This window comes from Pezoporus wallicus, unplaced genomic scaffold (assembly GCF_028554395.1).
Source record: "Pezoporus wallicus isolate ANWC-B61680 ecotype Strahan unplaced genomic scaffold, APGP_CSIRO_Pwel_v1 contig_13150, whole genome shotgun sequence".
In the NCBI taxonomy this organism is placed as follows: Eukaryota; Metazoa; Chordata; class Aves; order Psittaciformes; family Psittacidae; genus Pezoporus; species Pezoporus wallicus.
The window spans coordinates 323,159-350,233 of record NW_026639322.1 but is presented as its reverse complement, the minus strand read 5'-3'; the positions used below and the strand labels follow the sequence as shown (position 1 = coordinate 350,233).

The following is a 27,075-nucleotide window of genomic DNA, read 5'->3' as shown; positions in this document are numbered from 1 at the left end:
TGGAGAGACAACAAGCTCTTGTCCCAGCTTTTGGCTCGCACAACGCTGACACACACGTTCGGATCTTCCTCCCTGCACGACCCTGATGTCAGGGTGGGGAGCGCTGGGGAGCGGGACGGGGCTGCTCCGGAACCCCGAGGAAATGTCTAAACCAGGCGCTTCCCTGCGGCCCGGCTTCGACTGCGCAGCCCCGCCCGGGGCTTCGGTTCAGCGGCCCCAGAGCTCCCCGGGGCGGGGACGGGAGGGGAGCTCCGAGCCCCCGGTGCCAGCGCCACGGCAGCGCGGCCCCGGAGCCCCGGGAGGAGCCGGGCAGCGGCCCCCGGCCGGGGGAGCAGCGGGATGGGGGGGATGCTGCGGGTCCCAGCGGGCAGCGCTGCTCGGAGCTCGTCCCTCACCGCTGCCCGTGCCCGCCGGTGCCCGGTGGCGGGGCCGGTGGCGCAGCGCAGGCGGGAGGCGGTGGCCGCGTGGGGGCGGGCCCGGGCGGGGCGGGGGAGGTGCCGCCGGGCTGGGCCGGGGCCGGAGCCGGTGCCCGGGCCGGTGCTCGTCGGTCGCTGGTGGCTGCGGGGCCGCGGCGGCACCGGGAGCGGAGCTGCGCGGGAGCCGTCGCCCCGGGCCGGGCTGAGCCGATGCTTGCGGCAGAACCCGCCGGAGCCATGTCCCAGCCCGAGGCAGAGCGGGCGGGAGGCGACTCCGCTCCGGAGCCAGAGCCGGAGCCGGGGCCGGGGCTCCCCGGGCGGGCCCCGCACCGCAACCGGCGGCTCTCGGGACGCGACTCCCGCCGCGCCTCCTCCCGCTTCAACCGGCGGAGCTCGGCCGAGCTGGAGCTGCTGGGATACCCGGCACCGGGCGAGGGGCGCGGGGGGTCTCCGCCGCCGCCGCTGCTGCCACCGCCGGGCGCTGCCGGGAGCCGGGAGCCGGAGGAGACGGAGAGCGAGGAGGTGGAGACGCGCGCGGTCGCCACCTCCCCCGACGGCCGGTTCCTCAAGTTTGACATCGAGATCGGCCGCGGCTCCTTCAAGACCGTCTACAAGGGGCTGGACACGGAGACCACGGTGGAGGTGGCCTGGTGCGAGCTGCAGGTACGGCCGCTCTGCCCGCGCCCTGCTCCATCAAGTTCCCCATCATGGGCAGCCCCCCCCCCGGGCCCCGAGCCCCTCTGCCCGCCGCTGCCGTGCGGGATCTTTCCGGCAGGGACCCGAGGTCCCCCGTTGGTGCCAGGCAGCAGCAGAGCGGGGCAAGGCGCTGCACTGGGCTCAGTCTCCCCTCACGTTCCCTCACCCTTCCCTGGAGCCGCAGGGGCTCTTGGCCCGGGCCTAGGCTCCCCGGTAACGGGCTGCTCCTGGCCACCCTGCCCATCACACGCTGCTTGCCGTCTGCCTGCCCGCTGCCTGTGCTATGGAGCCCACCGGAGCTATGGAGCGCCTGCACTCCTGGTGCCGGTCCCAGCTCTGGGGGTTTACAGGTGGATCCAGGACGTGCTGCAGGGACTGAGCACCCGCTGCCTTTTCACTGCCCACCAGCCTGCAGCTTTCCCTTTGGAAGGGCAGCAAGGGCAGGAGCCCTCTCTGGTGCTGTGCCTGTGCCAGTGCTGGAGGTTTGCTCCGATAGCCTTTGGTGTGTGCAGGGGCACGTGCTGCAGCGGGCCCAGGGCTGGGCGTCCGTCGGGAGCGACCTTGCTGTGCTCTGGCTGCTTGACCTTGGCTGAAGTGGTGTCCGTGGGCACCCGCGTGTGGTTTCTGTGGTGCTGCCAGGGGCTCTCTGCGGGCAGCACCAGGACCGGTGGTTTTCCAGGTCTCTGAGCATGCCCCCAGCTCCTCCTGCTGCCCTGCTCCTCCATCCCGCTTGCTGCCCTGCAGCGGGATGCTGACAGCAGGGCGCTGGTGGCAGCGGTGAAGGTGTTGCCTCCACAATGCTTGCTCCCACTTGTTGCTTTCGATGGGCCTGATCTTGTCCATGGAGCTGCGCAGGGAGAGCCAGGCCATGGGGCTCCCTTTTCTCCATGGAGCCCCTGGGGAGGGGCTTTGGTGAAGTCCAAAGTCTCCACCAGGCTCCCTCCCGATCCTGGGGTGGCTGCTGGGAGGTCCAAGTCCTTGTCAACAGACAAACGTGTCTTGCCAGTTTGTTGCCTTGTTCCGAGAGCCCTGGTGCAGCTGCAGGCGGGTGCCGGGCTGGGCCCAGCTCTGCAAGATCCTGCGATAGCAATGGGTGATGCTGGGGGGGCTGCGTGTGGAAGGTGAGGTCTTGGGCCTATGCCTGCCTCTGGGTTGCACAATTCCTTCAGCCGGCTCCGTACTCCCCCCCCCCCCTTGTGCAGCTCTGCCCAAATGCTCCTGGGCTCCATTTGAGTCCTCTGGCAGGGAATGGTGAGCCATGGACCTTCCCGGGATGAGTGAGCCGTGCCCGGTGCTTCCCATCAGCTGGCTCTGTGGGTCTCAGCCCCTCATCCTGATGTGCCCCAGCTCCCTGCCCTCCGCCTGTGGGACCCCTGTCCCCATACCCCTGAGTCAGGGCAGCTCCTGTGTGTCCACTGGGTCTGGATGCGGCCCTGGTGGTTGTTGTGCAGCCCAGAGCAGTGCCAACGGGGCCAAAGGGCTGGTCACGGAGCAGGCAGGGGCAGCGCTGGTGTCTTGCGAGAGGACGAGGCTGCACCATCCCTGGTGGAGGGAATGGAGTTGGGAAGCAGAACCAGCTGCTGTGCCCGAGCCCAACGGGCACATGCCAGTGCCGCTGCCGGCCCTGAGCCTGCCGGGCTGCAGTGGGATGTGTGCCTGAGCTCTGGCCGGGGATCATCCCATGAGCATCCCACGGTGCCTGGCAGACCCGGCTCCTTGGGCCACCACCGTCACCTCCCAGGGGAGCCACAGCCTGGCTGTACACATGAGCCCCTCAAGGGGCAGCCCCGGTGCTTGCCCCTGCTCCATCGCTCTGCCCCAGCCCTTTCCCTTCTCCATGCCACTGACTGCTCTTCATCCAGTGTCTGTTGTCCCCAGATCCACGTCCCACAAGGGTCTGAGAGCACAGAAAAGGACTTTCAGCAGTTTGTTGTTTTTTCAGCAATCATGCAAAGAATCAGACACTGTGACACAAATACGGGATTTGGAACCGCAAATAAAACTGGTTGTGGTTCTGCCCTTTTAAAAATAGCTTTGTCCCGGGTCTTTCACAGTTCTCCTTTTATTGCCTTTCAATTCTAAATGAATACCTGACCTCAGCCCTGACCTGTTCCGGTCCAGAGAGCCTTGTCCGGCTGCTCTGATGGCTCCCGATCCCAAATCCCAGCTCTCTGTTCCATCCTTGCCCTGCCCTTCCCTCCCGGCTACCTGGTCACCTGGAGGATGTTTCTGCCTGTCCCCTGCCTTCCTGTGGGACCCCTCTGGGGACCTGCCTGTCCCTGTCCCCCTGTGCCGCTGCCCCCAGGCCTGAAGGCAGCATCTGTCTTTGCCTCCTGCCTGCGTGCCGCAGCCCCGCAGCGACCTGTTTGTGCTTTCCAGCTTTAGCCTGGGGGCTATTTCTGTGGATAGGTGCTGCGGGCAGCAGGAAGGAGGAAGCAGGGAGGAAGCTGGAGGCCCAGAGCAGGATCGAGCTGTAAATGCCTGCCTGTGAGCGGTTTTCCTGTGGGTCCCCTTGGGCTCCCTGGGTGCTGCTGTGCCCCCCCAGCTCCTGCACCCCAGGGGCTGTGGGCACCTTCCCAAAGCCCTGCACCTCCTCAAACCCTGTCCATCGCCCACCAGCCCGTCCTGCCTGCGCTGTGCTTGGGAACCATGCGACTGAGCCTGGCCAGGCCCTGGAACAGTGCCTGGGATCTCTGCCCCTGCATGGGATGAACTGAGCAGGGTGATGGGATTTGCTCGGTGGGGTCCTGTGGGTTTGGGAACGTGTGCTCACGAGCATGCACAAGGTCACTGCTCAGCATGCGGTGGTGGTGGTGGCAGTGGTGATGCACTGGGGTGCATGTGGCCACAGGGAGGGTCCTGGGCTGTCTCCAGTGCTCTGTGCCCCTCCACAGCATCACTGTAAGCGTCCCTGCGGAGCCTAAATCCCCCTTCCCAGGCACAGCTCTCAGCCCCTCACAGGCCGAGGGCTCACCACGGAGCCGGGGCGCTGCGGAGGGTGCAGACCCCGAGGACAGCGCTGGTGCTTCCCCGCTCCGGGCAGAGCCTCCTGCCGCAGAGCCGGGAGCCGTCCCCGGCCGTGCCCAGCGCTCCCTCCTCCCGCTGTTGGCCGTGACGGGCTCCCCAGCAGCCAGCTCCTGGCGCAGGGGATGGGGCTGGACCGCTGCCACCCAGCTCCTCACCCGTCCCCAGCGTCCTCCCCTGCCCTGCCCGAGCCGCTGCTGCGGGAGGACGCGGTGTCCCCGTGCGGGGCTGGCAGCGCTGCCCTGTCCTCCCAGCGCCTGCCCGGGGCTGAGCAGCTCCTTTGCCCGAGCTGGGGCCGGGCCGCTCTGCCCGCTCCAGCGCTCCGTGGGTGTTCGGCGGGATGGCGGTGAACGGGACCCGCTGCTCCTTTTGGTGTGCGGGAGGAACGAAGCCGGCTGAGCCCTGGCACAGGCTTGGGGACAAGCGCAGCTCCCCCGGGCTTGTCTCCAGGCACCCGGGCTCCAAGCGGGGACCGCTCTTGCTCAGCTGGGAGAGCCGTGGCTGATGGGGGCTCCCTTCCTGCCGCTGTTTGTAGCCCCTCTTGGCTTCACCGTGCCCTCGCAGGGTTGTGGGGCGCAGCGAACCCCCAGGCTCCTCGGTGGGGATGAGGCCGGGGTGGGAGGGCAACCACGGCGCTGGGCAGGGCCGCCCCTGTGCCCTGTGCCACGCACAGGCTTCGGTTGCTGTTTTCCTCCTCGGGTATGAAAGGTCCCATTCATCCGCTGCAGCAGGGCTCAGGTTCTCATCTGGGCTGAGCCGGGTCCCTGAGCGTGTGTTAAAAGCAGAGGGGATTATGGAGCGGCTCCAGCCCGGGCGCGGGGCCGCTGTGATGCAATGAAGATGTTGGGAAAGCTGCTTGTGCTGATGGAGGCGGCCACCGGCCAAGGAGCCGAGCTCGGCTCTGGCAGCGCTGGTGGTGGCAGCGCCGCGGCTGCCAGCAGCAGCTTGGGGGGTTTCCTTGGTCCCACAGCTCCACAGGGTTGGATGGGGGTCCTGGCTGGGGGGCTCCTGTTCAGCAGTGGCTGGGCCCTTTGGGGTCCCTGGTTGTGGTGTTTGTCGCTGCTCCCGGTCCCGGTCCCTGCCTGGGGCTCAGGGATTGCAGCTCTCTGGGCTTGGGGCAGGACCTGGCTCCTGCTGGGTCTGGCTGGTGGCTCCCCCCTTATGGGGCCGTGTCCCTCGGGAAGAGGGGTCCATGTCCTCCCTGCTGGCCCCAGCCCCAGCTCCGCTCAGTGCCCTCAGCTTCGGTTTCCACTTTAATTAACTCGAGCAGGAGGAACATGGAAAAACCTGAGCTGGAGCCTCCCCCTCCTGCTCTCCCCAACAAAGGCCTCATTGAGGCTGGCCCAACACCCGGCCATGCCGGTGCCCGGCGCCGGGAGCTGCTGGTGCCCCGGTGAGGGGCTGTGCTGGGGGGCAGCCATTGCAGAGCCCCTGCACATCCCCTCGGCTGGGTGGCTGCAGCTGGGGCTCCCCATCCCTTGGTGGGGGATAAGAACAATGGGGATGGGGACAGGCGGCCCCCACACAGGGCACCTTTCACAGCATCTGTCATGGGAGGCCTTGGCCATCCTTCCCCAGCCTGGGGGTGAGCAGCTCCATCCAGAGCAAGGCTGGGGTATGGAGGCTGCCTCGATGGAGTGAGACCATGGTCAGAGACGGCTCCAGCCCCACGTGAGCCCCTGTGCTGGGGGACAGCAGGTCTGATCCCAGCTCTGCACTGGGGCCACAGCAGCCCCTGGTACCTCGTATGTAGGGATGAGGGCATCTGAGTCTCTTCTAAGCCAGGGCATCCCCCTGTGTTCGCTAAGGACCACGATGCCCCCATCACGTCTCCCCATTGCTCCCACAGACACGAAAGCTGTCGAAGACAGAACGGCAGCGGTTCAGTGAGGAGGTGGAGATGCTGAAGGGGCTGCAGCATCCCAACATTGTCCGCTTCTATGACTCCTGGAAGTCATCCATCAAAGGCCAGCTCTGCATCGTGCTGATCACAGAGCTCATGACATCCGGCACCCTGAAAACGTGAGCAGGGGCCCAGTGCCAGGTCGGGGTGTGAGGGGAGGGAATGGGGTCCCTGCAGTGATGGGAGACATGGCTGTTGAGGTGGGACAATGGGCTCTGGTGGGGCTCAGGTGGGATCTGGACACCCAGGAGCTTCCCTGGCACCACCCTGCATGGGGATGGGGTGGCCCCGGCACCCCGGCAGCACCGGCTGGTTCCTGGCACTGATGCTCGGAGCTTGGCTCCTCCTGGGCTGTGTTTTCTGGGCTGTGTCTGCAGAGCCCAGCCAAGATGCTCTTCGCCGCTGTGCCCTGATGGGCTCAGCATGGCAGCGGGAGGAGGGTGGGCTGGGGCTGAGCCCCCTTGCGTCCCCCAACAGGTATCTGAAGCGGTTCAAGGAGATGAAGCTGAAGGTGCTGCAGCGCTGGAGCCGGCAAATCCTCAAGGGGCTGCACTTCCTGCACACCCGCTCACCCCCCATCATCCACCGTGACCTCAAGTGTGACAACATCTTCATCACGGGGCCCACCGGCTCCGTCAAGATCGGGGACCTGGGGCTGGCCACGCTGAAGCGAGCCTCCTTCGCCAAGAGCGTCATAGGTGGGGTGCTGGTGGCACAGGGCTGGTGGCTGCCACAATGGGGCGGTGATGGGGCTCACTGAGCCTCGCTCCTGCCCCCAGGTACCCCCGAGTTCATGGCGCCGGAGATGTATGAGGAGAAGTACGACGAGGCGGTGGACGTCTATGCCTTCGGGATGTGCATGCTGGAGATGGCTACCTCGGAGTACCCCTACTCCGAGTGCCAGAACGCTGCCCAGATCTACCGCAAGGTCACCTCGGTGAGCGGCCCCGAGCTGGGGCGATGCTGGTGCTGGTGCTGAGCCGGGTGAGGGGGTCAGGGGGGTGCTGGTCCCACGGAGCTGTTTGGCTTCGCTGCTCCCCCAGATGTGTCACTCTGCAGGTCCTGCAGCAGCTAAAACCAGTCTGGGTGGTGAGACAGGGCTGGGGGGGTCGGTGGCTTGGCCAGGCCCCACGTCCCTCGCCCTATGCCAGGCACTGCCAGCATGTTAATGGGGTGGAACGGGCGCAGGTTTGCTCAGCCACCCCTCGCCTGGGGCACCGCGGCTGCCCCGCACGGTGCTGGCTGGCTCCTGCTCACTGGGGTGGAAACCCGGCGCCCCGGGGCACGCAGGCTGCTGGGGCCATGGGCTGGGAGCCCTGTCCCCACATGTCCCTGCTGCCGGTGGGGCGGTGTCTGGTGGCACCATGGCCCTGCAGAGCCTGGCTTCAGCCCTGGAAACCCAGCACCATGGCAGGGTTCAGCACAGGAGATGCTGATGCACATCACCCCCAGGGCCTGAAGCCCAGCAGCTTCTACAAGGTGAAGGTGCCGGAGCTGAAGGAGATCATCGAGGGCTGCATCCGCATGGATAAGGACGAGAGGTAGCAGGGGACCAGGGGCCTGGGTGGAAGAGCCCCCCCCCAGCCTCCGGCCCCACGCTGAGCTGTGCTCCCCACAGGTACACCATCCAGGACCTGCTGGAGCACTCCTTCTTCCAGGAGGACACGGGGGTGCACGTGGAGCTGGCGGAGGAGGACGATGGCGTCAAGTCTGGGCTCAAGCTCTGGCTGCGCATGGATGACACGAAGAAGCTGCACGGCAAGTACAAGGACAACAACGCCATCGAGTTCCTCTTCGAGCTCTACAAGGATGTGGCGGAGGAGGTGGCCCAGGAGATGGTGGGTTCAAGGATGGAGGAGCCCTGGGCACTGCGGGGTCCCTGCAGCCCAGCGTGACAAAGCCCTCCCGTACAGGTGGTCCTGGGCTTCATCTGCGAGGCTGACTACAAGCTGGTGGCCAAGGCGGTGCGGGACCGTGTGGTCGCCATCAAGCGCAAGCGGGAGAAGCTGAAGCGCTCCCAGGAGATGCGGTCGCCTGCGGAGCCGGAGCAACCAGCGGGCGTCCTGCGGATGCTGGAGGAGCTCAAGTCCCCGCTGCCGCCCGGAGCCCCGGTGCCCTCCCTGCTCACACCCGGCTCCGGGGAGTCAATCTTCAGCAGCACCTTCCCCCCCGAGCCCGAGGAGCCCGAGGCCGACCAGCACCAGCACTTCAGCTACCAGCACACCAGCTACTCCTCGGCCACCTGTGAGTGGGGCAACAGCGTGGGCTGGGCTGGGGGGACCACAGGGGGTGACCTGGGGTGGGAAGCGGCTGGGGGGGGTGTCCCCCCTCCCCACCTCCAGCTGTGCCGTGACCGAGCCCCACAGCCCGTGCGGGTCCGTGCTCACGCCACGCTCCCGCAGCCGACGGCGAGACCGACGGGTACCTGAGCTCCTCCGGCTTCCTGGACTCCCCGGACGTGGCGCATCGCAGCTTCCCGGCGGGGGACCCGTCGAGCCCGCCGCCCGCCCGCCCTGCGCGCTGCTTCCCCACGGTGAGCGCGGCCCCGCGGCGCTGGGGCCCGGGGCGGGCTTGGCACCGGCTGACGCCGTCCTCTCCCCGCAGAGCATCGCGGTGCAGCTGCCCCCCGAGCGCCTGCCCTCGGCCAGCGGCTTCTCCTCCCCGGTGGACAGGTGAGGGCGCGGGGCCGGCGGCGCGGGGCGGGCGGCTGCGAGCGGCGGCGCTGATGCTCCCCGTCGGGGCTCCCTGCAGCTACGCCTCCGATGTGGCGTCGGGCATGAGCGACGGCTGCGAGGGGCTGTCGGCCGGCGAGCAGAGCTCCAAGGGGCCGGCCAAGAGGGCTGCGGGGAAGCTGCTGCGGCGCAGAGCCCGCTCCAGGCTCCGCATCACCAACGTGAGTGCCGCGGGCAGCGGGCGGGTGGGCAGGAGCCTGAGCCCGGGCTGAGCCGGCCGCGCTGCCCACAGATCTCGGACAAGAACGACCGGGTGGTGGAGTGCCAGCTGCAGACCTACAACAACAAGATGGTGACCTTCAAGTTCGACCTGGACGGGGACAACCCAGAGGAGATTGCGGCCGTCATGGTGACTGTGGGGCAGGGTGAGGGTCGGAGTGCGCTCGGCAGGGCTGGGCGCTGACCACCCCTCTGCCCGCAGGTCCACAACGAGTTCATCCTCAAGTCGGAGAGGGACGGCTTCATCCACCGCATCCGGGACATCATCCACCGTGTGCAGACCCTGCTCCGCAAGGATGGGAGCAGCGCTGTGGAGCTGCCCCGGAGCCCTGAGGCTGAGCGCAGCCCCGTGAGTGCCCAGGGCAGGCACCGGCGCTGAGTACAGCTGTGGGTGCTGCTGGCCCCAGGGAGCCCAGCGGGAGAGGGCCAGGGTGCAGAGCCCTCTAGCCATGGGTAGGAGCTGCCCCATGCCTGCGGCTCCAGGTCACTTGCCTGCTCTTGCAATGGGTTGTGGTGTACCCTGCCCAGTGCTGGGGCTGGGGAGGGAGCTTGGATCAGCCTGTGCGGGGCCTCTGCCCCAGCGCTGTCTCACTGCATCCCCTCCACAGACGGACCTGCCGCTGCAGGAGCTGTCGCGCTCCATCTCCTCGTCCTCTCTCAGTGGTAAGTCTCTGCCCTGTGCAGGCCCTTCTCATCCCCCCACCAGGGCCCATGCAGGGCAGGTAATGGCCCCGGCCAAGCCCATGGGGCACATCCTGCCCTGGTTGAGTGCCGGCTGTCACCCCTGTGCCGCAGACCTGGGCTCCACCAGCCCCAGCCTCTCAGTCCAGTCCCCGGTCCCACCGTTGCTGAGCAGCTCCCCATCAGAGAACAACCTCGGCAGCCCCGTGGAGGCACCGGCAGCCGGTGAGCTGCAGCCAGCGCTGCTGGGCTCCCCTGCAGGTACCAGCCTGGCACATCCGTCCTGGCGCCTGGGCCCGTGCCCTTGGCAGCTCGAGGCTCCAAGGTGCCAGGGCAGGGACAGGAGGGGGCCTGCGGGGGCCGGGGTGCTCCCGATGCTCTTCTCTCTGCAGGCTCCGTGCAGACCTGGCCCCTTGTCTCGGTGGCTCCCTCCTGGCTGACAGCACCACCGGTGCTCCCACAGAGCCCCCCAAGCACCCCAGGCGGGCCCATCCCCACAGCCCTACCCCAGCCCCTGCTGTCCCCACTGCTGCTCCCCACGTCCCCTGTTCCCAGCGAGCCCAGCAGCCCCCTGAGCCCCCCCATGACCAGCACATCCTGGTCCCCCACCACCCCCTTCCTTTCTCTGGCCAATGTCTTCTCTCTGGCAGTGATGAGCGTGGCGCACACGCTGCTGCCCGGCGTCTCCTCCATCGCCAGCTCCGGTGCGCACGTGTACCCACCGCTGCTCCCGCGGCCACAGAGCCTGGTCCTGGGGCCCCCCCGCTTTGTCTACCCTGACCCCGCCAGCATGGTCAAGCCAGCACCAGCCTTCAGTGGGACTCTGCTGTCAGCAGGGGCTGATGTCCCCCCTGCCAGGGGGCCCGTGCCGTTCCCTTCCCCAGCACCAGCCCCACCATGCCCCACAGGCAGCAGTGCTGTGGGGAGTCCCCTGCCATCGCTGAGTACATCCACACCAGGGAGCCTGGAGGGCAGCGTGGTGAGTGCTGGGGTGGCAATGGCTCCTCAGGTGGGGCTCAGCTCCGGGAGGGCCAGGTTGTCACTGCAGATGCTGCCCTGGAATGGGGTGGGGAGCCCCTGGGATGCAGGGAGGGCTGAGCAGGCAGTGGGTCTCAGGGCATGGGAACAGCAGTGGGGGCCAGGAGACGCAGGGGGACCCGGGTGGGGTGGTTGACAGTGTCGGAGTGCCTGCAGGTGCTGCCTGGCTCCCCCAAGCCCAGCAACTCGCTCATCATCTCGGAGTCACCAGCCCCTGGCGTGCCCAAGGCCCAGCTCTCGCCCATCAACGAAGGTGAGGCGGGGAAGGGCCGAGGCTGTGCCAGAGCACTGTGAGACCCCTGACAGCCCTCGTGCCCTGAACCCCACCAACTGCCCCCTGTCCCCAGCAGAGGCCAAGCCCCAGATCCTAGGCCGGTTCCAGGTGACACCAATCAAGGACCTGGCAGCGACGTCTCCGGTGCTGGGCAGCAGCGAGGGTGAGCAGCACGGCACAGAGCCGGCAGCCAGGGGCTCCCCCTTGCCTGCAGCCCCTGCCACAAGGGGCAGCTCAAGCAGCGAGTCGGACTCAGTGCTGGAGATGGCGGAGCAGGACCCCGAGGCTGAGGAGGTGCCGGTTGAGGAGGGCAGGGCGGCGGCAGCGGAGAGTGACCGGGAGGGTCCTGGGGAGGACGGTGGTGAGAGCGCGCCGCAGGCGGTGATAAACCAGGTGTGGCTGAGCTACTCCCGCAGCTTGTCCTACCTGAGCAGCGACGACACCGAGAGCGAGGATGAGGAGATCTGGGAGGAGCTGCAGAACCTGCGCCAGAAGTGAGCAGAGCTTTTGGAGGGGGCTGCACCCGGGGGAGCAGCACAGAGGCTGCTCGAGCTTGGCTGGGCGCAGCGCAGGGCTCGGCTGCCAGCTCCTGCCTCCTCCGCAGGCACCTGGCCGAGGTGCAGCTGCTGCAGAGCATGCAGAAGAAGGAGATCGAGGAGCTGTACCTGCGCATGGGGAAGCAGCCGCCGCTGGGCATCGTGTCCCCCGCTGCCATGCTCTCCAGCCGCCAGCGCCGCCTCTCCAAGGGCAGCTTCAACCCGTCCCGCCGCAACAGCCTGCAGCGCCTGGAGCTGCCGCAGCCCCAAGGTGCCGACCCCTGCTCTGCTCAACCCCTCGGGACCCTGCGGGCTGGGGACCGCGGGGCTGCGGCACCGCTGGTGCCCGCGCTCAGGGCCGCCGTGTCCCCGCAGGCATCATGCGCCGCAACTCGCTGAGCGGCAGCAGCACGGGCTCGCAGGAGCAGCGGCTCAGCAAAGGGGTGACCTTCGCCGATGACTTCAGCCGCGTGGTAAGAGCTCGGCGCCGGTGCTGCCCCCGGCGGCCCCGCGGTGCTGCCGCTGCTCACGGCTGCTTCTCTCCCCAGTAGCCGGCTGGCCAGGAGTGACCTCGTGAACTACCTCAACCAAGTGCCTGCTGCCCCCGGGGTGGGGGAGAGCCCTGTCCGCGCCTCCCGGGAGGGAAGCGCCAGCCCTGGGAGCAGCCAGCGCCGTGGGGCCGATCCAGCCGGGTGCCCGCAGCCCCTCACCTCCAGCCCTCTGTATCTGCCCTCCAATCTCCTCCTTCCTTGTGCCCCCTGGACCCCTCCCTGCCGTTCCCAGTCTGTTTCTCCAGCCCAACCCCAGCTGCAGGACACGTGCAAGGCGCTGCCATCCCTTATGGATCCCCGCAGGCAGAACCACCTCCCCCCCCCTCAGTGATCTCAATCCATCCCAGCCTTGCCCCGGGGCTGATCCAGCCCTGCTCTGTGTGGGATGATGCACGGGGCTGGACCTACGGCCCCAGGGCTGCCCTGCTTGCTGCCCCCCTCAGCTCATCCTGCACAGCGGAGCCAGAAGGAGCTTCCCTGGGCTCTGTAACGTGAGCAGGACCAGCAGCGGGTGCACTCAGTTATGAACTGATGCCTGGAAAGTGTTTCATAAATACCAATTAAATCCAGCTCGGGTCTGTTTGTGTCTGTCTGGCGGGACTCGTGACCTTAGCTCAAACCGAGCTAAGATGAGAAAAGAGCAAAGCAGAAACTTGCCCCATCTCAGCAGACACCGGAGCCGGGCTCTGACCAGCAGCGACTTCACCGGGCACCGACGCAGGCTGCACACGCGGTGTTTATTAACGGAAGCCACGGGCAGGGCCCTGGCAAAGGCAGCCGCCTGCGCGGGAGCCCCCGGCGCGTCTCCCTGCACCGCACCGGGCAGGCCCAGAGCCCGCACCCGGGGCCGGGCGCTTCCCCCTCCCGCTCCGCGGGGGCTGCAGCTCACGCCGTTCAGCGGGGCCGGGCCGGGCGCTCCGCGCTCAGCTCCCTGCGCTCTCAGCCCGCGCCCGGGCCCGCGCCCGCGCCGCCTCCGCCTCCTGCTCCAGATCGTCCAGGAACCGCTCCTGCGATACCGAGTAGAAGGTGTACGCGTCTGCGGGCCGCGTTAAGGAGAAGAGCGGCCGCGGAGCGCTCCCGGTCCCGGTCCCAACCCCGCCCCGCCCCGGCCCCGCAGGATACAGATCCCGACCGTGACGGCGCCGATGCCGAGCGCCAGCAGCGCGTTGCGGCGGCGGGGGCGGCTCCGCAGGGCGCGCTCCACCCACTCCATGTGCAGCCGCTGCTGGGGGCTCAGCCCCGGCTCCCGCCGAGGGTCGATGCGCCGAGCGAACGCCGCCTCCCGGCCCGGCTCCTGCGCCGCCATCTTCCCCCTCCGCCGCCGCCGCCGCTTCCGTACAGCGTGCTGACGTCACATCCACCAGAGACACGCGTCCAATCAGAAGCGGCTTTGGGAGCGGGGCGTCGAGTGGTTGGCTGCGGCAGGGACGCGCTCTGATTGGCCGAGCGGGGCCCCGTGACCGCGCGCGTGCTGAGGGGGCCGCCGCTCCCGGTTGCGCTCCCGGGGCCGTCGGAGCCTTCACCGGGGGCGGGCAATGGGCTCCCAGGTGCAGGCAGCGTCCCGGTGCCGCGAGCCAGGCCCCGCCTTCGGCAGGGTGTCCCCGGAGGTCATCGAGGAGGCGCTGATCCGCCTGGCCACGGAGAACGAGCGGCACCTGAGCGAGCTGCCCGAGGGGGCCGGGTGCTTCAAGGAGGCGCGGATCGTGGGTGAGGGCCCAGCCCGGCGGCCTGTGGCGGTCAGGGCCGGGGCAGGGCTGACTCTGCCCTTCTCCTGCAGAGTTCATCTTCCTCTTGGCTGAAAAGTGGCGCCTGGACCCGTCGGCGCGGTACCAGGCAGTGGAGTTACTTGAGAGGTACGGAGCAGCCCGGGTGCTCGGTGCATTCCCTGTCTCTCTCTCATGTGCCCTGGACCGCTCGCTCAACCAACCTGTGGTGGGTTTTCGCAGCCCCAGAGCTTTCTCTCTTTGCTGATTTAGCTCAGGTTTTTGAGCTGAATACGTGCAGAACTGCTGCTTGTCCTTTTGCTTAGCAGAAGAGAACGGTTTTCTGAGCAGTTTTGGGTTTTGTAGGTTTATGATCAAGCAGGTGGAACAAATCTCTAAGTCCTCTAGGAAGAGCGTTAAACACTGTGAGCAGGGGGGAGGCAGCAGCTGCAGCTCTCTGGAAGATCAGCTCTACAACACGTTTGTCCTGCGGCTCGTGTCATGCATTCAGCTCGCGAGCAAACTGTCCCTGCACTATAACGTAAGCCCAATGAACCTGTTCTTGTAATGGCTTTTAGCAGTGTAGCAAGCTATGTGGTACACTTATGTCTGTTAAAAAGAAGATTAGAAAGAAAGAGGGCCATGAAAGCAATCAGGGGCTGGAGCACCTTCTGTATGGAGCCAGGCTGAGAACATTGGGGCTGTTCAGCCTGGAGAAGAGAAGCTGCTTGGAGACCTCAGAGCAGCTTCCAGTGCCTGAAGGGGGCTACAAGGATGCTGGAGAAGGAGTCTTCATCACGGACTGGAGCGATAGGACAAGGGGAAATAGGTTTACAATTAAACAGGGGAAGTTCAGATTAGATATAAAGTTCTTTACTGTGAGGGTGGTGAGGCACTGGAATGGGTTGCCCAAAGAAGTGGTAAATGCTCCATCCCTGGAGTGTTCAAGGCCAGGCTGGACAGAGCCTTGGGTGAGATGGTTTAGTGTGAGGTGTCCCTGCCCATGCAGGGGCTTGGAACTGCATGATCTCAAGATCCTTTCCAACCCACACAATTCTATGATTCTAGTATTTCCAATTTGAAAACTATTACTGATCATAAAATGCAAAGTATATTGAAATGGAGACCTAAATTTAGGTTTAAACATTTAGGGCGGATGAATTGTCACTTGTCAAGTAGCAATTTGTGAGATGTTCCCTATATTGCGGGCAAAAAAGTACAGGCAGTGGGGAAAAGTCTGTGGTTGTCAAAAGGTGTATGTCTGCAGGGGGAAAGATTGTGGGGTAAGGGAAACCTTGGGGAGAGAAGGTCTGCACTGGAGTTTTAATTCCAGCTCAACAGGGGTGTTAGGGTTAGAGAGCCATGGGAGCTGCAGTGGTTCCGGCTGAAATCCAGTGGGAGGAGTAAACCAAGGAGGTGCTTGCTTCTACCCACTGCTCAGGAGCTCATTTGTCTTTTTTTTCCCCTCTTTTTCCTCCTTCAGAGAGTTAACAGTGACGTAGCTTTAAAATTTCTGCAGTCTCTGAAGTACTCGTACACGAAACAGGAGCTGCTCGAGTCAGAACTTGCTGTTCTAAAAACTCTGCACTTCCAGGTCAACGTCTCGACTCCTTTGGCTTACGTGGAGTTGCTCCTGGAGGTTCTGGGTAAGAGGATTAAGAGGAGAGGGTTTTCAAAAGGTGGAATAGAGCCATTGCTGGTTTGAACCAGACTGTCTCCTCTTACAGATTTTGGCATATGGTGCATTCACATTGTGCAGGGCTTTACTCTTTGGGTGAGAACTTTGTCCGTACTAGAATCCGATGAGTGCTGTTGGACAGCATGTTGAACATGATGTGTTCAGTAGAAGAGTTTAAAACCCCCAAAACCTAATGCAAGAACATGTTTCCTACAAGTGCCCAGGTCTAACAACCTGAATTTAGGTATCAGTGAGATGATACTGAGCTTGAGAAAGCCTGTGGCACTCAGAAACAAGGGGTAGCTGGTACCAGGAGTCTCCATCCTTGGCTCGCGGCTTCTTTCTAATCCAGTTTCATGCCTTGGGATGTGGTGCTGATCCTGTGTGATCCCTGTGCTAGGGTACAACGGCTGCTTGCTTCCCACCAAGCCCTTACATGAGATGTGTATTCAGCTCCTCGACTTCTCCTACCTTGCACGAGATGCCATCTACGACACTCTGTTGAAGATTGCCGTCGAAAACTCCACACCAAGCAGACTGCAAGTGTGAGTAGCTCCCATGGCTGATGCTTTAACTGTTTGAAATGAAAACCCTAAAAAACCCTTAAGAAATAGTAGCATATTTCCCATGATGCCACTTTTGGGGGGCATGTTTTTTAAAAAACAGTAATTTTGAGGGGCTTTCAGCATTTATTGAGCTTAATGTTCAAAGCAATGTGCTTCTACACGGGTGCTTTAGGGGCAAGCTAGGGAAATGTTTAATCATAAAACCCCAGCTTTGGCACTGTCCACTGAAGTTAACAGCATCAGGCTCTGTTTGGACTGAGCAAGTGAACGTGTGCTTTGTAGCCCTCCCAGAAGCAGGTGCTTTTGAACTGCAAAGCTGGCATTGATGACACCAAGAGACACTTTTACTTGCAGAGCAAAGTTTTTGACAGTGAAGGAAGATTTCATGCTCTTGGCTGTAGGAACCATCAGCACAAGCATGTTCGTACTAAACCGTGGGCATTGGAAGCAGGTACAGTCACTTCCAAAGGTGTTGGCTCTATGTGGGTTGTTGAAGTGCAGCAGGAAGCACGTGTGAGGGTGTTGGAAGGCTCCTGCGTGCATTAGTGTGTGTATGTCCTTGTGCTTCAGCATCTCCACAGCCAGAACAAACCCCATACAGGTGAAGTAATCCCGTGGGACTACTTCACAGCCTGTATGTAGCTTTTTCACCTCTTCAGTAGAAGTGATTAAAAAAGAAAATGCAAAGCAAACATAAAACCCCCCTAAACCAAGCAAACAAACCCCCAGCCACATAGAAAACATACCGAGAGGCTTCACATTTGTTGAAGTGTGGCCATGGAGCACTTATTCCTGTTATTCCCATTAGATTTGCAGGATTAAGAAGTATGTAAAGGAACATCTCTTAGGCACTGTTAGTAAGTTGCTCTCTTGGGTTTTTTTTAAGGTTGTGGAGCATTTGAACTGTATCACTGGCATCACTTCACAGAGCATACAAGATTTTTCTTACGCAGTACTGAAACAGGTCATTGGCAGCACCAGTCCGAGGCAGGGCTACAGGAGGTGTGGAACAAAAGCTCTGGAACACAGAACTGGGCCTCCTCAGTAGAGCTGCCTGCCCCAGGGCAGCAAAGCACTGCCACTGCCCAGAGCACCCCATGCAATTTGGTTTGCTTTTGTTTGGAACACCAGGGTTAAGTCAGAAAAGCTCCTTTCAGGCAACACCCCAGTGCTGTGAAGGGAGGCGCCAGGAGCCAAGTAGAAATAACCTCTTTGGGCAGAAAAAGTCTTTATTGTAAGACCTACATCAGCTTAGTTCCGAACAGAAGTTCCCTTGAACAAGGAGCAAGCCCTAAGGAGTCACGTTCTGAAACGGCAGTGAGGCGCGTGGTGTGGTAAGGGCACTAGGAGCAGCTCACAACCCCGTTACAAACAGAGCTGTACTTGCTTTCTCTATTTGCTGCTGCTTTAAAGCTGACTCTTGTCCCAGGCAGCCGGGATGTTCCTGTGTCCCCTCTCTGCTCCCAGCCCAGCAGGCAGTTGCCCACCTCTGTGGTCAAAGGCACAGCTCCCCCAGTTTGGAAAGGGATGCGACTGTCGCGATAGCAGGGACTTGCTGAGCCCATCACTGGGAGCTGTGCCCATGTCACATGGAAGCACTCTCCGTGTAGAATAGTGTTTTATTATTTACTGGGTGCACCTCCAGGTGAGAACAGGCTGCAGGAAGTATCACAAACACCAGCATCATCCCAGCTAACGGTACTTGAAGCAGTATCAAACCTTGCTACGTTGAGCGGCACAGAGTACTGACATGACTTAGAATCCTTTATTTCAGACTGCAGTTACCTTGAGCTCCTCCACGTTCCTGTGTTTGTAACATTTCACTTCTCTAGCTGTAAGAGTGGTACTGAACTCACCCCTTTGAAGTTCAGCAGTAATTTCAGTCTATAAACCTCAAAGTGCCAGTTTAGCATTGATTTAACACCTTTTTATTGTGTTCAGCTCCATGACACAACTTTACATATTGCTTTTCTATATACTACTTGTAATAATGGTCTTTTAAATAAAGTGTCTTGTGGTTTTTTGGTATTGTAAACATTTTATACTGGTTAATATTAAGAGACATTTTAATGTGACTTTCTCTGACGGAACACAGACATCCTGCAGCTGCCAGGACGAGTTCTTCCCATGGTTACTTGTTATAGAACTGGGATGAGACCCAGGCAAGACCCCACTTCAGGTTAGTTAACATGAATTTCAGTGCTTTTGTCCATTGCTCCTCAGAGTTAAATTGTGTTTTAATAGAGTAAGAGCCACCGCTGCCGCCTGTGTCTTCAATCTTTCCCTTCTCCACGTCCATCCTAGACCATACAAAGCTTCATTAGTGTGTTACTAGTGGGAGCATTTCATTTCCATGTGACATTTCAACCTGACATTTTTGTTATTTTATATAAGAATACTTTGGTTTTAACAGAAATCTACCAAGCCTCAGGTCTTCACCTGAGGAACCGGCTTTAAGTACCAAGAGAAATGGGGCAATCTTGCACGTTATAAAGATCACGGGCTGATTCCAGGGCAGAACCATGTCAGTCGGTGCTGTGTGGGGCTGCACACGAGGTGTTCACTTGCTGTGTCAGACAGCAGCACTCACCTGTAGGGCAAACAAAACCGGGTTTCCCCTTTCTCCACTTCCTCTTTAAACTGCTGCACGCAGTCCAGGAAAGCCACCATCGCATGGTCAAATTTATTGTCCCAGAAGAACCTCAGGCCTCCAGAACAGTACAAGGGAAGCTCCTGGAAAAGAGATGGGTTTCAAGCACTCTAAGTATTCCCATTTAGATATAGTCATTGCAGCTCTTTAGTCCTCTGTAGTGTGAGGCTTAAATTTGTCAGCGGATCCTTAGAAATGGTTTGTGGCACGTAGCAAGTGTGACTTGTTTTGTGGTTGGTGCCTGTTACGTGCAGGCTTGGGTTCCTAATCACCAACAACCAGCCCACACCATCTTCCTCTGGCCAGTGCAGTGTTTGACTCCAGAGTCCTGTTGTTTTTAACCAGGTGGCAGGAAGAGCAGCTTGATACAGGATATGGAATTACTAGATTAGATACTAGTTATTTTGTTAGAGAAGTTGTGGCACGTAGTTGTCCTGTACCATAGACACAAAAAGCTAAGTTTGCTTTCTGTGACCAGGGCTCTGTGGCACTCAAGGTCAGTGTGACTTGTGTGGGGTCTCTTACCTTTGATTTGTCCGTGAGGGACTCTAAATATGAGTGGTTGCCATATGGTACAAGACGGTATCTGAAAGGAGATGGGATTCACAGGCAGATGAGCCCAACTGTCTCTGTCTGGGCCAGAAGCAAAAGCTGCGTTACATGGCATGTACCTTTGAAACTTCAGGCCCATTTTGTTTGCAAGGGCATGGAGCAGCAGCACAGTCTGCCCCCAGGCAGCGTTGATCTCATTCCATTCTACAGGCACGCTGGGGAGCCGGCCAAGTCTGAAGTTATTTATTGTGCCAAACTGACCACTGTGCCTGTGATAGGAGGAATTAGAAATAAACTGCTGGAGCAGGAACAGCTTCTGGCAGTAAAGTGTGTGATGGCTGCGGTGTAACAGCCATCCCCCATGCACGGGGAGCTCAGCAAAGGGGGGTTGGGGCTCTGATTACAAATCGTATGTAAATAGAAAACCCTTGTTATCTGTTTATCATGGAATCCCAGACTGGTTTGTGTTGGAAGGGACCCTGAAGCTTATCCACTTCCAACCCCCTGTCACGGGCAGGGACCCCTTCCACTAGAGCAGCTTGCTCCAAGCCCCTTTGTCCAACCTGGCCTTGAACACTGCCAGGGATGGGGCAGCCACAGCTTCTCTGGGCACCCTGTGCCAGCGCCTCAGCACCCTCACAGGGAAGAGCTTCTGCCTAAGAGCTCATCTCAATCCCCCCTCTGGCAGGTTCAAGCCATTCCCCTTGTGCTGTCCCTACAGGCCCTTATCAACAACAGCCTCTCTGCAGCCTCCTTTAGGTATGTGTGACCCCATTAGTGCTGTCCCTGCTCCGAGCAGCCCCACGGTACCAGATGTGGAAGGTGGCGTTGAACACGTTGGTTTTCTTTAGTTTATCCAGTTGCATCTGGGCGTAGCGCATCTGGTTCTCCACACTCTTAAGCTCATCATCCAGCTCCAGCTGTTGCCTCTTGAATTCACAGTATTCCTTCTGATACCTTTGAACAAGAGCAAGACAACAAATGTCAAGTGCATGTACAGACAAGCGATTGCTCTCCTGGTACTCCAGGGCTTATTTGGCCATGCCAACTCCAGTTTTGCAAAGACCAAGCCACCTGCATTTGGCTGTTACTTACAGCTTTCTCTACATTATAATCTCATTTATCTGTTACTTAAAATCCCTGCCATAAGCTGAGCTGTGGGTCACTCACTGAGCTTCTTCCTGCTCCAGCCGCTCCGCCTCTGCCCGGACTCTCTCGAAGTCTTCAGCCACAACCTTGCGATTCTTCTCGACATCCTCCAGCTCCTGGATCAGCTGCTCTTCTTCCAGTGCGAGTTCCTTCAGTTCCATCTGCAGCTTCTCCTTATCATCCTCGTTCATTTGTTCCAGGATCTCCAGACACCTCCTAAAGGAGAGCGCCAGGATTACCAAACCAGGGATGGCAGGGAGGCTCCTGCTGGCAGCAGTGCAGATGGGGACTGGGATCTCCCACTGCTGTTGTTCCCAAGCTGTGTTGATCCTGCACCATGAGTCAGGAATACACAGAGCAGGGGAGCAAGATGGTGACCGAGGGCTGCCGCTGCCTGACAGGAACTGTCTCTGTGGAGCCCTGGGTTGCACTGGAATGCCACAGACCTCAGCTGGAGAAGCTGTTACCACGGGACTCTCACAGGTGAAGGTGTCATGTCAATCAAAGAAAACCCCAAGTGCTCAAGTCAGGGATATCCCAATGGTCATGGGAAGGCTCTGGGCTTCCCCCAGCCTAAAGCTACTTGGTCCTGGGTTGCCTCCAGCTCACTCACTTGTAGTTCTGGCACTCGTTCTCGGTGATGTTAAGCTGGGTGTCCAGCTGGTCCAGCAGCGTGTCCGTGCACTCCTCACACAGAGGGTGATCCACGTCTGTCTGCCCGGACATGATGTCAAAGAGGTCGCCGGTGACCTGCAGGAAGCGTTTGCCATCAGGTTGGGTGAAGCCGTGGCTGCTGCTGGCTCCTCACCTAAACCTCACCCCCGATACACCGGGAGGCCAGTGCTGCGTCTCCCAGAGCATCCAGAACGAGTGCTGCTCTGGCTCGGAGGTACCCAAACTTACCAGCTCCCGCACAACTTGCCTTCAGTCTGCGGCTGAGGTTTTCCATGGTGCCGCCATCCGACGCCTCCCCAATCAGCGTGAAGCTGTTGGCGCTTTCTGTTGACATCATTCTTGGAAAGAATTTAATGGAGAGCTGAGTGCTCAGGGGCCAGGCTTAAACCTGAGGCTGGGTTAAGAGGCAGAAGGGACGAGCACAGGAGAGGAGGAGCTGGATTGCGGGTGAGCTCTAGGGGACGGTGGTTGGGTTCACCCGGAGGTAAGGGGCAGCCCCAGGCAGCCCCACGCACTCCCGGGGGAAACAGAGCTCACACAGGACTGGTTGCTACGTGCAGGGCTCAGCTGGGCCCCGCTGCTGAGGGGACCCCGTTCTGCCCGTGGGGATGGGACGGACGGGACCCCATTTCCCCGGGCTAGGGGCGGATGGGGCCTGCCGGGAGCGCGGCCGTACCTGGCCGGCGGGATGAACCGCCTGGACACGCCATCCTGCCGGTTCTCCGCGAAGGCTTCCTGCGGGACAAGCGGACACCGTCACCGGGCACGGCAGGGGACACAGGACCGTAAGGGGACACCCCCACCAGCGCACCCGACCCCGCCGTACCTCCGTCAGGGCGCTCTCCTCTTCGTGCGCGTCCCCGGGCCGGGCAGGGGCAGCGGCCAGCAGCGGGGCTGCGGGAGAGGAGGCGTTACCCGTGCCCGGCCCCACCGCCCCCCCCCCCGCCCCGCCGGCCGCCCTCCGCCCCGCGGTACCGGTGAGCTCCTGGATGGTGAGGCGGTCCAGGATCTTGAAGGAGGTGTCGAGCTTGAGCGGCTGCCCGCAGCGCTGGCACACGAAGCTGACCTGCGCCGTGCCGCCGGCCCCGCGGCTGCCCTCCATGCCCGCTCAGCCCCGCGCCATCGCCACCGCCGCGCGGCGGATGTGACGTGCGGCCGCGGGGGCGCGGTCCTGTCAGGGGTGTAACGAGGGGCGGCCATTTTTAACGTGAGCAGCCAGGACCTCGGGCTCGGCGGCGGAGGGAGAGTGCGCGGCCAATTGGCGGGCGCGCCGCGTGACGTCAGTTCCGGTGGTTGGCGGCGACGCCGGTGTTGGGGCAGCGGCAGCGCGGCCCCCGCGGCATCCCCCGGACCGGAGCGGACCGGACGCTCCCCGCCCGCCGCCGCCGCCATGGCCTCGCTGCTCAAGGTGGACCCGGAGGTGAAGCTCAAGGTGCGCACCCCGCCGGCGGCCTCCCCCCCTTCTTCAGCGCCCCCGCCGCGCGGGCTGGGCCCGGGCCTCGGGGCGGGGCGGCCTCACGCCGCCGCCGCTGCTGCCGCTGCCCGCTGGTTCCACCGCGGCCGTTGCACGTGAGGGCGCTGAGAACGGCCCGGCCGCCGCCGCACCGGGAGGGCGGGCGCTGGCCCAAGCGAGGTCTGGAGCCTGCCCCTCCGCGCCCGGTGCCGCCGCCGGCCCGGTGTTGGGTTCTCCTCGTGCCGATGGATGGGCCGCTAGGGCCCGGCCCGCGCAGGCGGAGCAGCTTCCGGCGCCCCCGGCAGCGGCCGCTCGGTGCCCAGCGGCTCGGTCAGCTCCCGGGGGTCCCTCGGAGGGCAGGAGGCGCCCCCGAGGCGCTCGGTATGGCTCGGGAGTGACTGAAGTGCTGCTTTTCTCCTCCTGCAGGTGGATTCCTTCAGGGAGCGGATCACAAGCGAGGTGAGGGTCCCCCCCCCTGTATTGCTGCTGGTGGGATGGGGACAAACCCATCGGGTCCATGTCCCCGAGAGACCTGGCTGTGGTCTGAGCCTCTCCAGGAAGCTCCGCAGCCCATCAGCCACCAGCCATGGCGAGGGGCTCGAGCCTCGTGCTCTCCTGGCCCGTTCTCACCCTGCCTCAGTGTGGCAGCAGCCACAGCACTCGTGTTCCCTGCTGCTTCCTGCCTTTGGACAGTTGGGTTCCTGCTGTTCTCTGGCGGTGGGAGCTGTTTCCCATCGTTGTCTGTGCTTTCTCTCTCAGGCTGAAGACCTGGTGGCAAACTTTTTCCCAAAGAAGCTGTTAGAACTCGATGGGTTCCTCAAGGTGAGATCTTCCCATCTCCTTTTTCACCTCCAAGCTGAGCGCTGATAGCACCGTGGCAGGCCCTGGCCTCTTGTGTCTTTCGCTGTGTCGCACGGGGGTGAAGCTGCAGCTCAGTCGCTCGCATGCATTTGAGGGCTGTTGGCTCTAGAGGGGGTGCTTCCCCTTGCAGTTTTCTTTGTGTGATCACCACATTTATCTTTCTTACATGTTTTGCTACGCGGGGCTGTGCTGTGCTCTCACATGGCTCCAGCCCTGCAGGCAGTTGATAGCTTTGATCCAGGCTGGAGCTGGCACGCTGCTCTTGGGTGGAGGGAGGGCTCCTCACAGGCTTATTGTTAGACCCTTTCTGTTTCATTTGTCCTTATTTTATAGTTGGATACGAGAGAGAGCTGGATCTTTTGTCTTCCCATTGTGTTTGGTGGGACAGAGTTTCTTCACTCATAATTAAATAACAAATCTGCTTTATTTTCCAGGATCCTATCTTGAATATTCATGATCTCACTCAGATCCATTCGGACATGAACCTCCCAGTGCCTGACCCAATTCTTCTCACAAACAGCCACGATGGACTGGATGGGGTAAGGTTACTCTCTTGGCTGTGATCCCTGCTTCTCTTGATTAAAACTGCATGGCTTGCCCTGTGCTGGAGTAGGTATATTCTCACTCAGTAAAAGGCCATGGCTCTCCCAAAGGCTCTTAGGAACTGCTCTGGGAAGTCTGCTGAAGGCAGTACTGTGCTCTGCAGACCTTCTTGGCTCTTAAAGAAGGATGCTTAGATCCAGGAGCGTAGCAGAGGCTCTGAAGTTTCCCTTGGTTCCTTTGGGACACTGCTGTAGCTCCCGAGTAGTTTGTGAGTAAAACATTTTGTATGTTTTAGCCAAATATGAAAAAGAGGAAGCTGGAGGACCGCGAGGAGACCTTTCAGGGTAAGAGTCCCCAAGTCCCTTGTGTTGCTGCTTGCACCCTGAGCCAGTGCACCACGCCCTGGGGATATGAAATGGCACGAATCCCACTTGCCCTGTCCTCACAGCAGCTGCTGCTCATGCAGGCCTGTCCGCACGACCTCTCCAAGGTTGACCCACACTTCTGTTGAGGAGGAGTCAGGTTCCAGCTCTCAGAAGCATAATTAGGACTTCTCTGATAGCCACAAGTAGTACTTGCTTGAGCTTGGCTTGCTGACAGAGGCAGCTCATCTCCCTGTGGCTCTCCTTGTCTGGAGGAAGACACCAGGCTTTGGCTTAAGCTGAGGCACAAACAGCTCGCACACTTGGAGCAGGAAATCCCTTGTGCCCAGGCTCAGCAGCCTGGAGCTCTTCAGCTCCATGTTCTCTCTTCTTCCCTTGTGGTAACTGCTGTCATCCCGTGTCAGATCTCCCCTTCCATGCACGTTAGCTATAGCTTGACTCAGTGTCCACAAGCCTTTGCAGGAGATCAGATGCTCAGGTGGACCTTCGGTGTGATCCGCTGCTGCAGCTCTTCCTGTGTGTCCTGATGAGGTGTTTTTCTCCTCTGCTGGTAGGTACCAAAGTGTTTGTGATGCCCAATGGGATGCTGAAGAGCAACCAGCAGCTGGTGGACATCATTGAGAAAGTGAAACCAGAAATCAGGCTGCTTATTGAGAAGTGTAATACGGTGGGTATGAGCACTGGAGCCAAGTGGAAGCAGGAGGATGGAGGCAAAGCTGCTCTGGGTGGAAGGAGCCGACCCCTCTGTACTCTGTGGATGAGGAAAGGCAGGATTTGTATTGCAGTGGCTGAGAGTGGCTGGGGGTAGGTGTAGGGAAATAATCCTAGAATCCCAGCTCGGAAAGGACCTCAAGGATCATCTGGTGCAACCTTTCTAGGCAAACAGTGACCTACACTAGATAGCCCAGCACTCTGCCCAGCTGAATCTTAACAGTGTCCGGTACTGAGGACCCCACCACTTCCCTGGGGAGATTATCCCAGCAGCTGATAGTTCTCATTGGGAAAAACTTCCCTGTGTCCAGCTGGAATCTCCCCAGGAGTAACTTGTGCCCATCACCCCTCCTCTCCTCCATGTGAGTCCTTGTCAAAAGGGGTCTCACTCTTCTTTGTAGCCACCCTTTAAACACGGGAATGTGGGGGTGAGGCCTTCCTGGAGCCTTCTGTAGGCTGAACAAGCCCAGCTCTCAACTTTTGATCATCTTTGTGGCCCTTCTCTGGCCCCCTCCATACCTTTTTGAGCACGGTCTCTGTGGAGGTGTCAGTATTGATCAGTGCTGTGATCTCTCCACCACAGGTCAAAATGTGGGTGCAGCTTCTCATTCCCAGGATAGAAGATGGAAACAACTTTGGTGTTTCTATTCAGGTGAGGCCCTGCTGGCTCTACTCACTGCCCTGCTGCAGGAGGAGCTGTGCTCCAGGGACAGGGATCTCTTGGCTTCCTCTGAATCTTTCATTTGATAGTGTTCACTCAGGTGTTAAAAGCCCAGCCTGAGCTTGACATGGCACTGCTGAGAGGTGCTGCTTGCAGAGCCCTAGTGAGCAGTCTCATGCAGCCAATGACTTCCTCCTCTTCCCTGCAGGAGGAAACAGTCGCTGAGCTTCGAACTGTGGAGAGTGAGGCAGCGTCCTACCTGGACCAGATTTCTAGGTAGGCATGCAAGGACAAGCCTTGTTTGTGGGAGCCCCTTGGGAAAGGGAGGTGCTTGGGGAAGGTCCCCCAGCTTTCCTAGGGCAGCTTGGGCCTGAAAAAGATCTCGGTGCTGTTAATCTGACCTTTAGTCTCTCCCTTTTCTTATCAGATATTATATCACAAGAGCAAAATTGGTTTCCAAAATAGCTAAGTACCCTCATGTGGTAAGTGAGTGGGGAAGTGGAGATGTACATGGTACATGCTGCTGCTTTTGGGGACTCTTTGGGCCACTTCATCACTGTCCTTTTTGGGCTGAGGGTCTTGGGAGGGGCAGGGAGGGATTGTGCAGGGATGCAGGACATCTGCATTAGAGGAGAGCAGTTGAAGGGGTGGGGGGGTTCCCTTGGTGCTGGGGAGGCAGCGCTGGGCTCAGCCTCTGCTCCCTGCAGGAGGACTATCGCCGCACCGTGACCGAGATCGACGAGAAGGAGTACATTAGTCTGCGCCTGATCATTTCAGAGCTGAGGAATCAATATGTAAGTGGAAAACTGGAGCTTGCCAACAGGAGAGAGCCCTTGTGACCCTCCTGCCCTGCCCTTCCCCTTGGGGTACACCCGCTCCTGCCTCCTCCCCGCTCTGATGAGAGGAACTGACTGTCACCTCTCCTGGGGGTGCTGGTATCTAGCACCTCCTGAGCTCTCCCTGCAGCCCAAGCTATCCCTGGGGTCCTTAGAGAAATCATTTCTGCGTTACATGTGGTGACTTCTGCACAGTCTGGCTGGAAGAAGCCCTTAGACTGGGGATGCGACTGCATGCAAGGGATGAGGGTAGTGCCAGCGTGAGCTATGCTGCTGCTTTAACCTGGGCTCGTTGTGAAGGCTGAATGCTGCATCCCCTCACCCTGTCTGAGGCCTTGTCTCCCTTTTTGCAGGTCACTTTGCATGACATGATCCTTAAAAACATTGAGAAGATCAAGAGGCCTCGGAGCAGCAATGCTGAGACCCTCTATTAAGTGTCAACGTTTGAACTTGAGAACTGTTCAGTCAGCTAAAGACCGTCATTGCCTTGGTTTGTTACGTGACTATCGAGATGGGAAACTGGCTGGAAATAGTATCGCATTCTTAGTTAAACTCTAAAGAAACTCTTGCCTAGTTTTGTGATT

The 27,075-nt window shown here is 60.7% G+C and overlaps 5 protein-coding genes across 7 annotated transcripts; 3 read left to right on the top strand and 2 right to left on the bottom strand.

Moving 5' to 3' along the window:
- Window positions 1-507: 507 nt before the first annotated feature.
- WNK4 (WNK lysine deficient protein kinase 4) lies at window positions 508-12,209 on the top strand. Of its 3 annotated transcripts, XM_057414198.1 has the most exons (20): window positions 508-1,079; window positions 5,986-6,158; window positions 6,517-6,737; window positions 6,819-6,976; window positions 7,492-7,580; window positions 7,658-7,877; window positions 7,953-8,283; window positions 8,442-8,572; window positions 8,644-8,711; window positions 8,791-8,932; window positions 9,004-9,120; window positions 9,193-9,339; window positions 9,599-9,653; window positions 9,786-9,932; window positions 10,064-10,650; window positions 10,866-10,962; window positions 11,057-11,477; window positions 11,588-11,790; window positions 11,895-11,992; window positions 12,071-12,209. In XM_057414198.1, exons 1-20 carry the CDS (start codon window positions 627-629, stop codon window positions 12,086-12,088), a joined length of 3,876 nt encoding a protein of 1,291 aa, XP_057270181.1. In that variant the 5' UTR covers window positions 508-626; the 3' UTR covers window positions 12,089-12,209. The 3 variants fall into 3 exon arrangements, with proteins under 3 accessions (XP_057270181.1, XP_057270179.1, XP_057270180.1); XM_057414196.1 differs by having other exon boundaries at window positions 9,599-9,932; XM_057414197.1 differs by having other exon boundaries at window positions 9,599-9,932; window positions 12,068-12,207.
- A 623-nt stretch (window positions 12,210-12,832) lies between these two features.
- LOC130601856 (cytochrome c oxidase assembly factor 3 homolog, mitochondrial) lies at window positions 12,833-13,388 on the bottom strand. The gene is made up of 2 exons (XM_057414203.1): window positions 13,193-13,388; window positions 12,833-13,106 (listed from the first exon to the last, which is right to left on the bottom strand). Exons 1-2 carry the CDS (start codon window positions 13,374-13,376, stop codon window positions 12,994-12,996), a joined length of 297 nt encoding a protein of 98 aa, XP_057270186.1. The 5' UTR covers window positions 13,377-13,388; the 3' UTR covers window positions 12,833-12,993.
- A 217-nt stretch (window positions 13,389-13,605) lies between these two features.
- Window positions 13,606-17,479, top strand: CNTD1 (cyclin N-terminal domain containing 1). The gene is made up of 7 exons (XM_057414201.1): window positions 13,606-13,777; window positions 13,848-13,923; window positions 14,140-14,314; window positions 15,257-15,419; window positions 15,852-15,996; window positions 16,372-16,468; window positions 16,904-17,479. The coding sequence occupies exons 1-7, from the start codon at window positions 13,606-13,608 to the stop codon at window positions 17,063-17,065; spliced, it is 990 nt and encodes a 329-aa protein (XP_057270184.1). The 3' UTR covers window positions 17,066-17,479.
- A 450-nt stretch (window positions 17,480-17,929) lies between these two features.
- On the bottom strand, window positions 17,930-22,192 carry BECN1 (beclin 1). Its single transcript, XM_057414200.1, has 11 exons — window positions 22,019-22,192; window positions 21,870-21,937; window positions 21,720-21,778; window positions 21,291-21,381; window positions 20,982-21,118; window positions 20,390-20,584; window positions 20,030-20,176; window positions 19,339-19,488; window positions 19,193-19,253; window positions 18,608-18,750; window positions 17,930-18,317 (listed from the first exon to the last, which is right to left on the bottom strand). Exons 1-11 carry the CDS (start codon window positions 22,143-22,145, stop codon window positions 18,149-18,151), a joined length of 1,347 nt encoding a protein of 448 aa, XP_057270183.1. The 5' UTR covers window positions 22,146-22,192; the 3' UTR covers window positions 17,930-18,148.
- Window positions 22,193-22,374: 182 nt separating this feature from the next.
- PSME3 (proteasome activator subunit 3) lies at window positions 22,375-27,059 on the top strand. Its single transcript, XM_057414202.1, has 11 exons — window positions 22,375-22,475; window positions 22,923-22,955; window positions 23,256-23,318; window positions 23,792-23,896; window positions 24,196-24,244; window positions 24,838-24,950; window positions 25,578-25,646; window positions 25,864-25,931; window positions 26,083-26,137; window positions 26,363-26,449; window positions 26,845-27,059. Exons 1-11 carry the CDS (start codon window positions 22,434-22,436, stop codon window positions 26,923-26,925), a joined length of 765 nt encoding a protein of 254 aa, XP_057270185.1. The 5' UTR covers window positions 22,375-22,433; the 3' UTR covers window positions 26,926-27,059.
- Window positions 27,060-27,075: the final 16 nt, after the last annotated feature.

Excerpts from the sequence above, each read along its gene's own strand:
- WNK4 (XM_057414196.1), top strand. The coding sequence starts at position 627 with ATGCTTGCGGCAGAACCCGCCGGAGCCATGTCCCAGCCCGAGGCAGAG. Across the intron at positions 8,933-9,003 it reads CCAGGCTCCGCATCACCAAC|ATCTCGGACAAGAACGACCG; the intron begins GTGAGTGCCGCG and ends CGCTGCCCACAG. Across the intron at positions 9,121-9,192 it reads AGGAGATTGCGGCCGTCATG|GTCCACAACGAGTTCATCCT; the intron begins GTGACTGTGGGG and ends CTCTGCCCGCAG.
- LOC130601856 (XM_057414203.1), bottom strand. The coding sequence starts at position 13,376 with ATGGCGGCGCAGGAGCCGGGCCGGGAGGCGGCGTTCGCTCGGCGCATC. Across the intron at positions 13,107-13,192 it reads CGCCGTCACGGTCGGGATCT|ACGCGTACACCTTCTACTCG; the intron begins GTATCCTGCGGG and ends CGCGGCCCGCAG.
- CNTD1 (XM_057414201.1), top strand. The coding sequence starts at position 13,606 with ATGGGCTCCCAGGTGCAGGCAGCGTCCCGGTGCCGCGAGCCAGGCCCC. Across the intron at positions 13,778-13,847 it reads CAAGGAGGCGCGGATCGTGG|AGTTCATCTTCCTCTTGGCT; the intron begins GTGAGGGCCCAG and ends CTTCTCCTGCAG. Across the intron at positions 13,924-14,139 it reads GCAGTGGAGTTACTTGAGAG|GTTTATGATCAAGCAGGTGG; the intron begins GTACGGAGCAGC and ends TGGGTTTTGTAG.
- BECN1 (XM_057414200.1), bottom strand. The coding sequence starts at position 22,145 with ATGGAGGGCAGCCGCGGGGCCGGCGGCACGGCGCAGGTCAGCTTCGTG. Across the intron at positions 21,779-21,869 it reads AGGAGAGCGCCCTGACGGAG|GAAGCCTTCGCGGAGAACCG; the intron begins GTACGGCGGGGT and ends CTTGTCCCGCAG. Across the intron at positions 18,751-19,192 it reads CCCTCACGGACAAATCAAAG|GAGCTTCCCTTGTACTGTTC; the intron begins GTAAGAGACCCC and ends TCTCTTTTCCAG.
- PSME3 (XM_057414202.1), top strand. The coding sequence starts at position 22,434 with ATGGCCTCGCTGCTCAAGGTGGACCCGGAGGTGAAGCTCAAG. Across the intron at positions 22,956-23,255 it reads GGGAGCGGATCACAAGCGAG|GCTGAAGACCTGGTGGCAAA; the intron begins GTGAGGGTCCCC and ends TTTCTCTCTCAG. Across the intron at positions 23,897-24,195 it reads GCCACGATGGACTGGATGGG|CCAAATATGAAAAAGAGGAA; the intron begins GTAAGGTTACTC and ends TGTATGTTTTAG.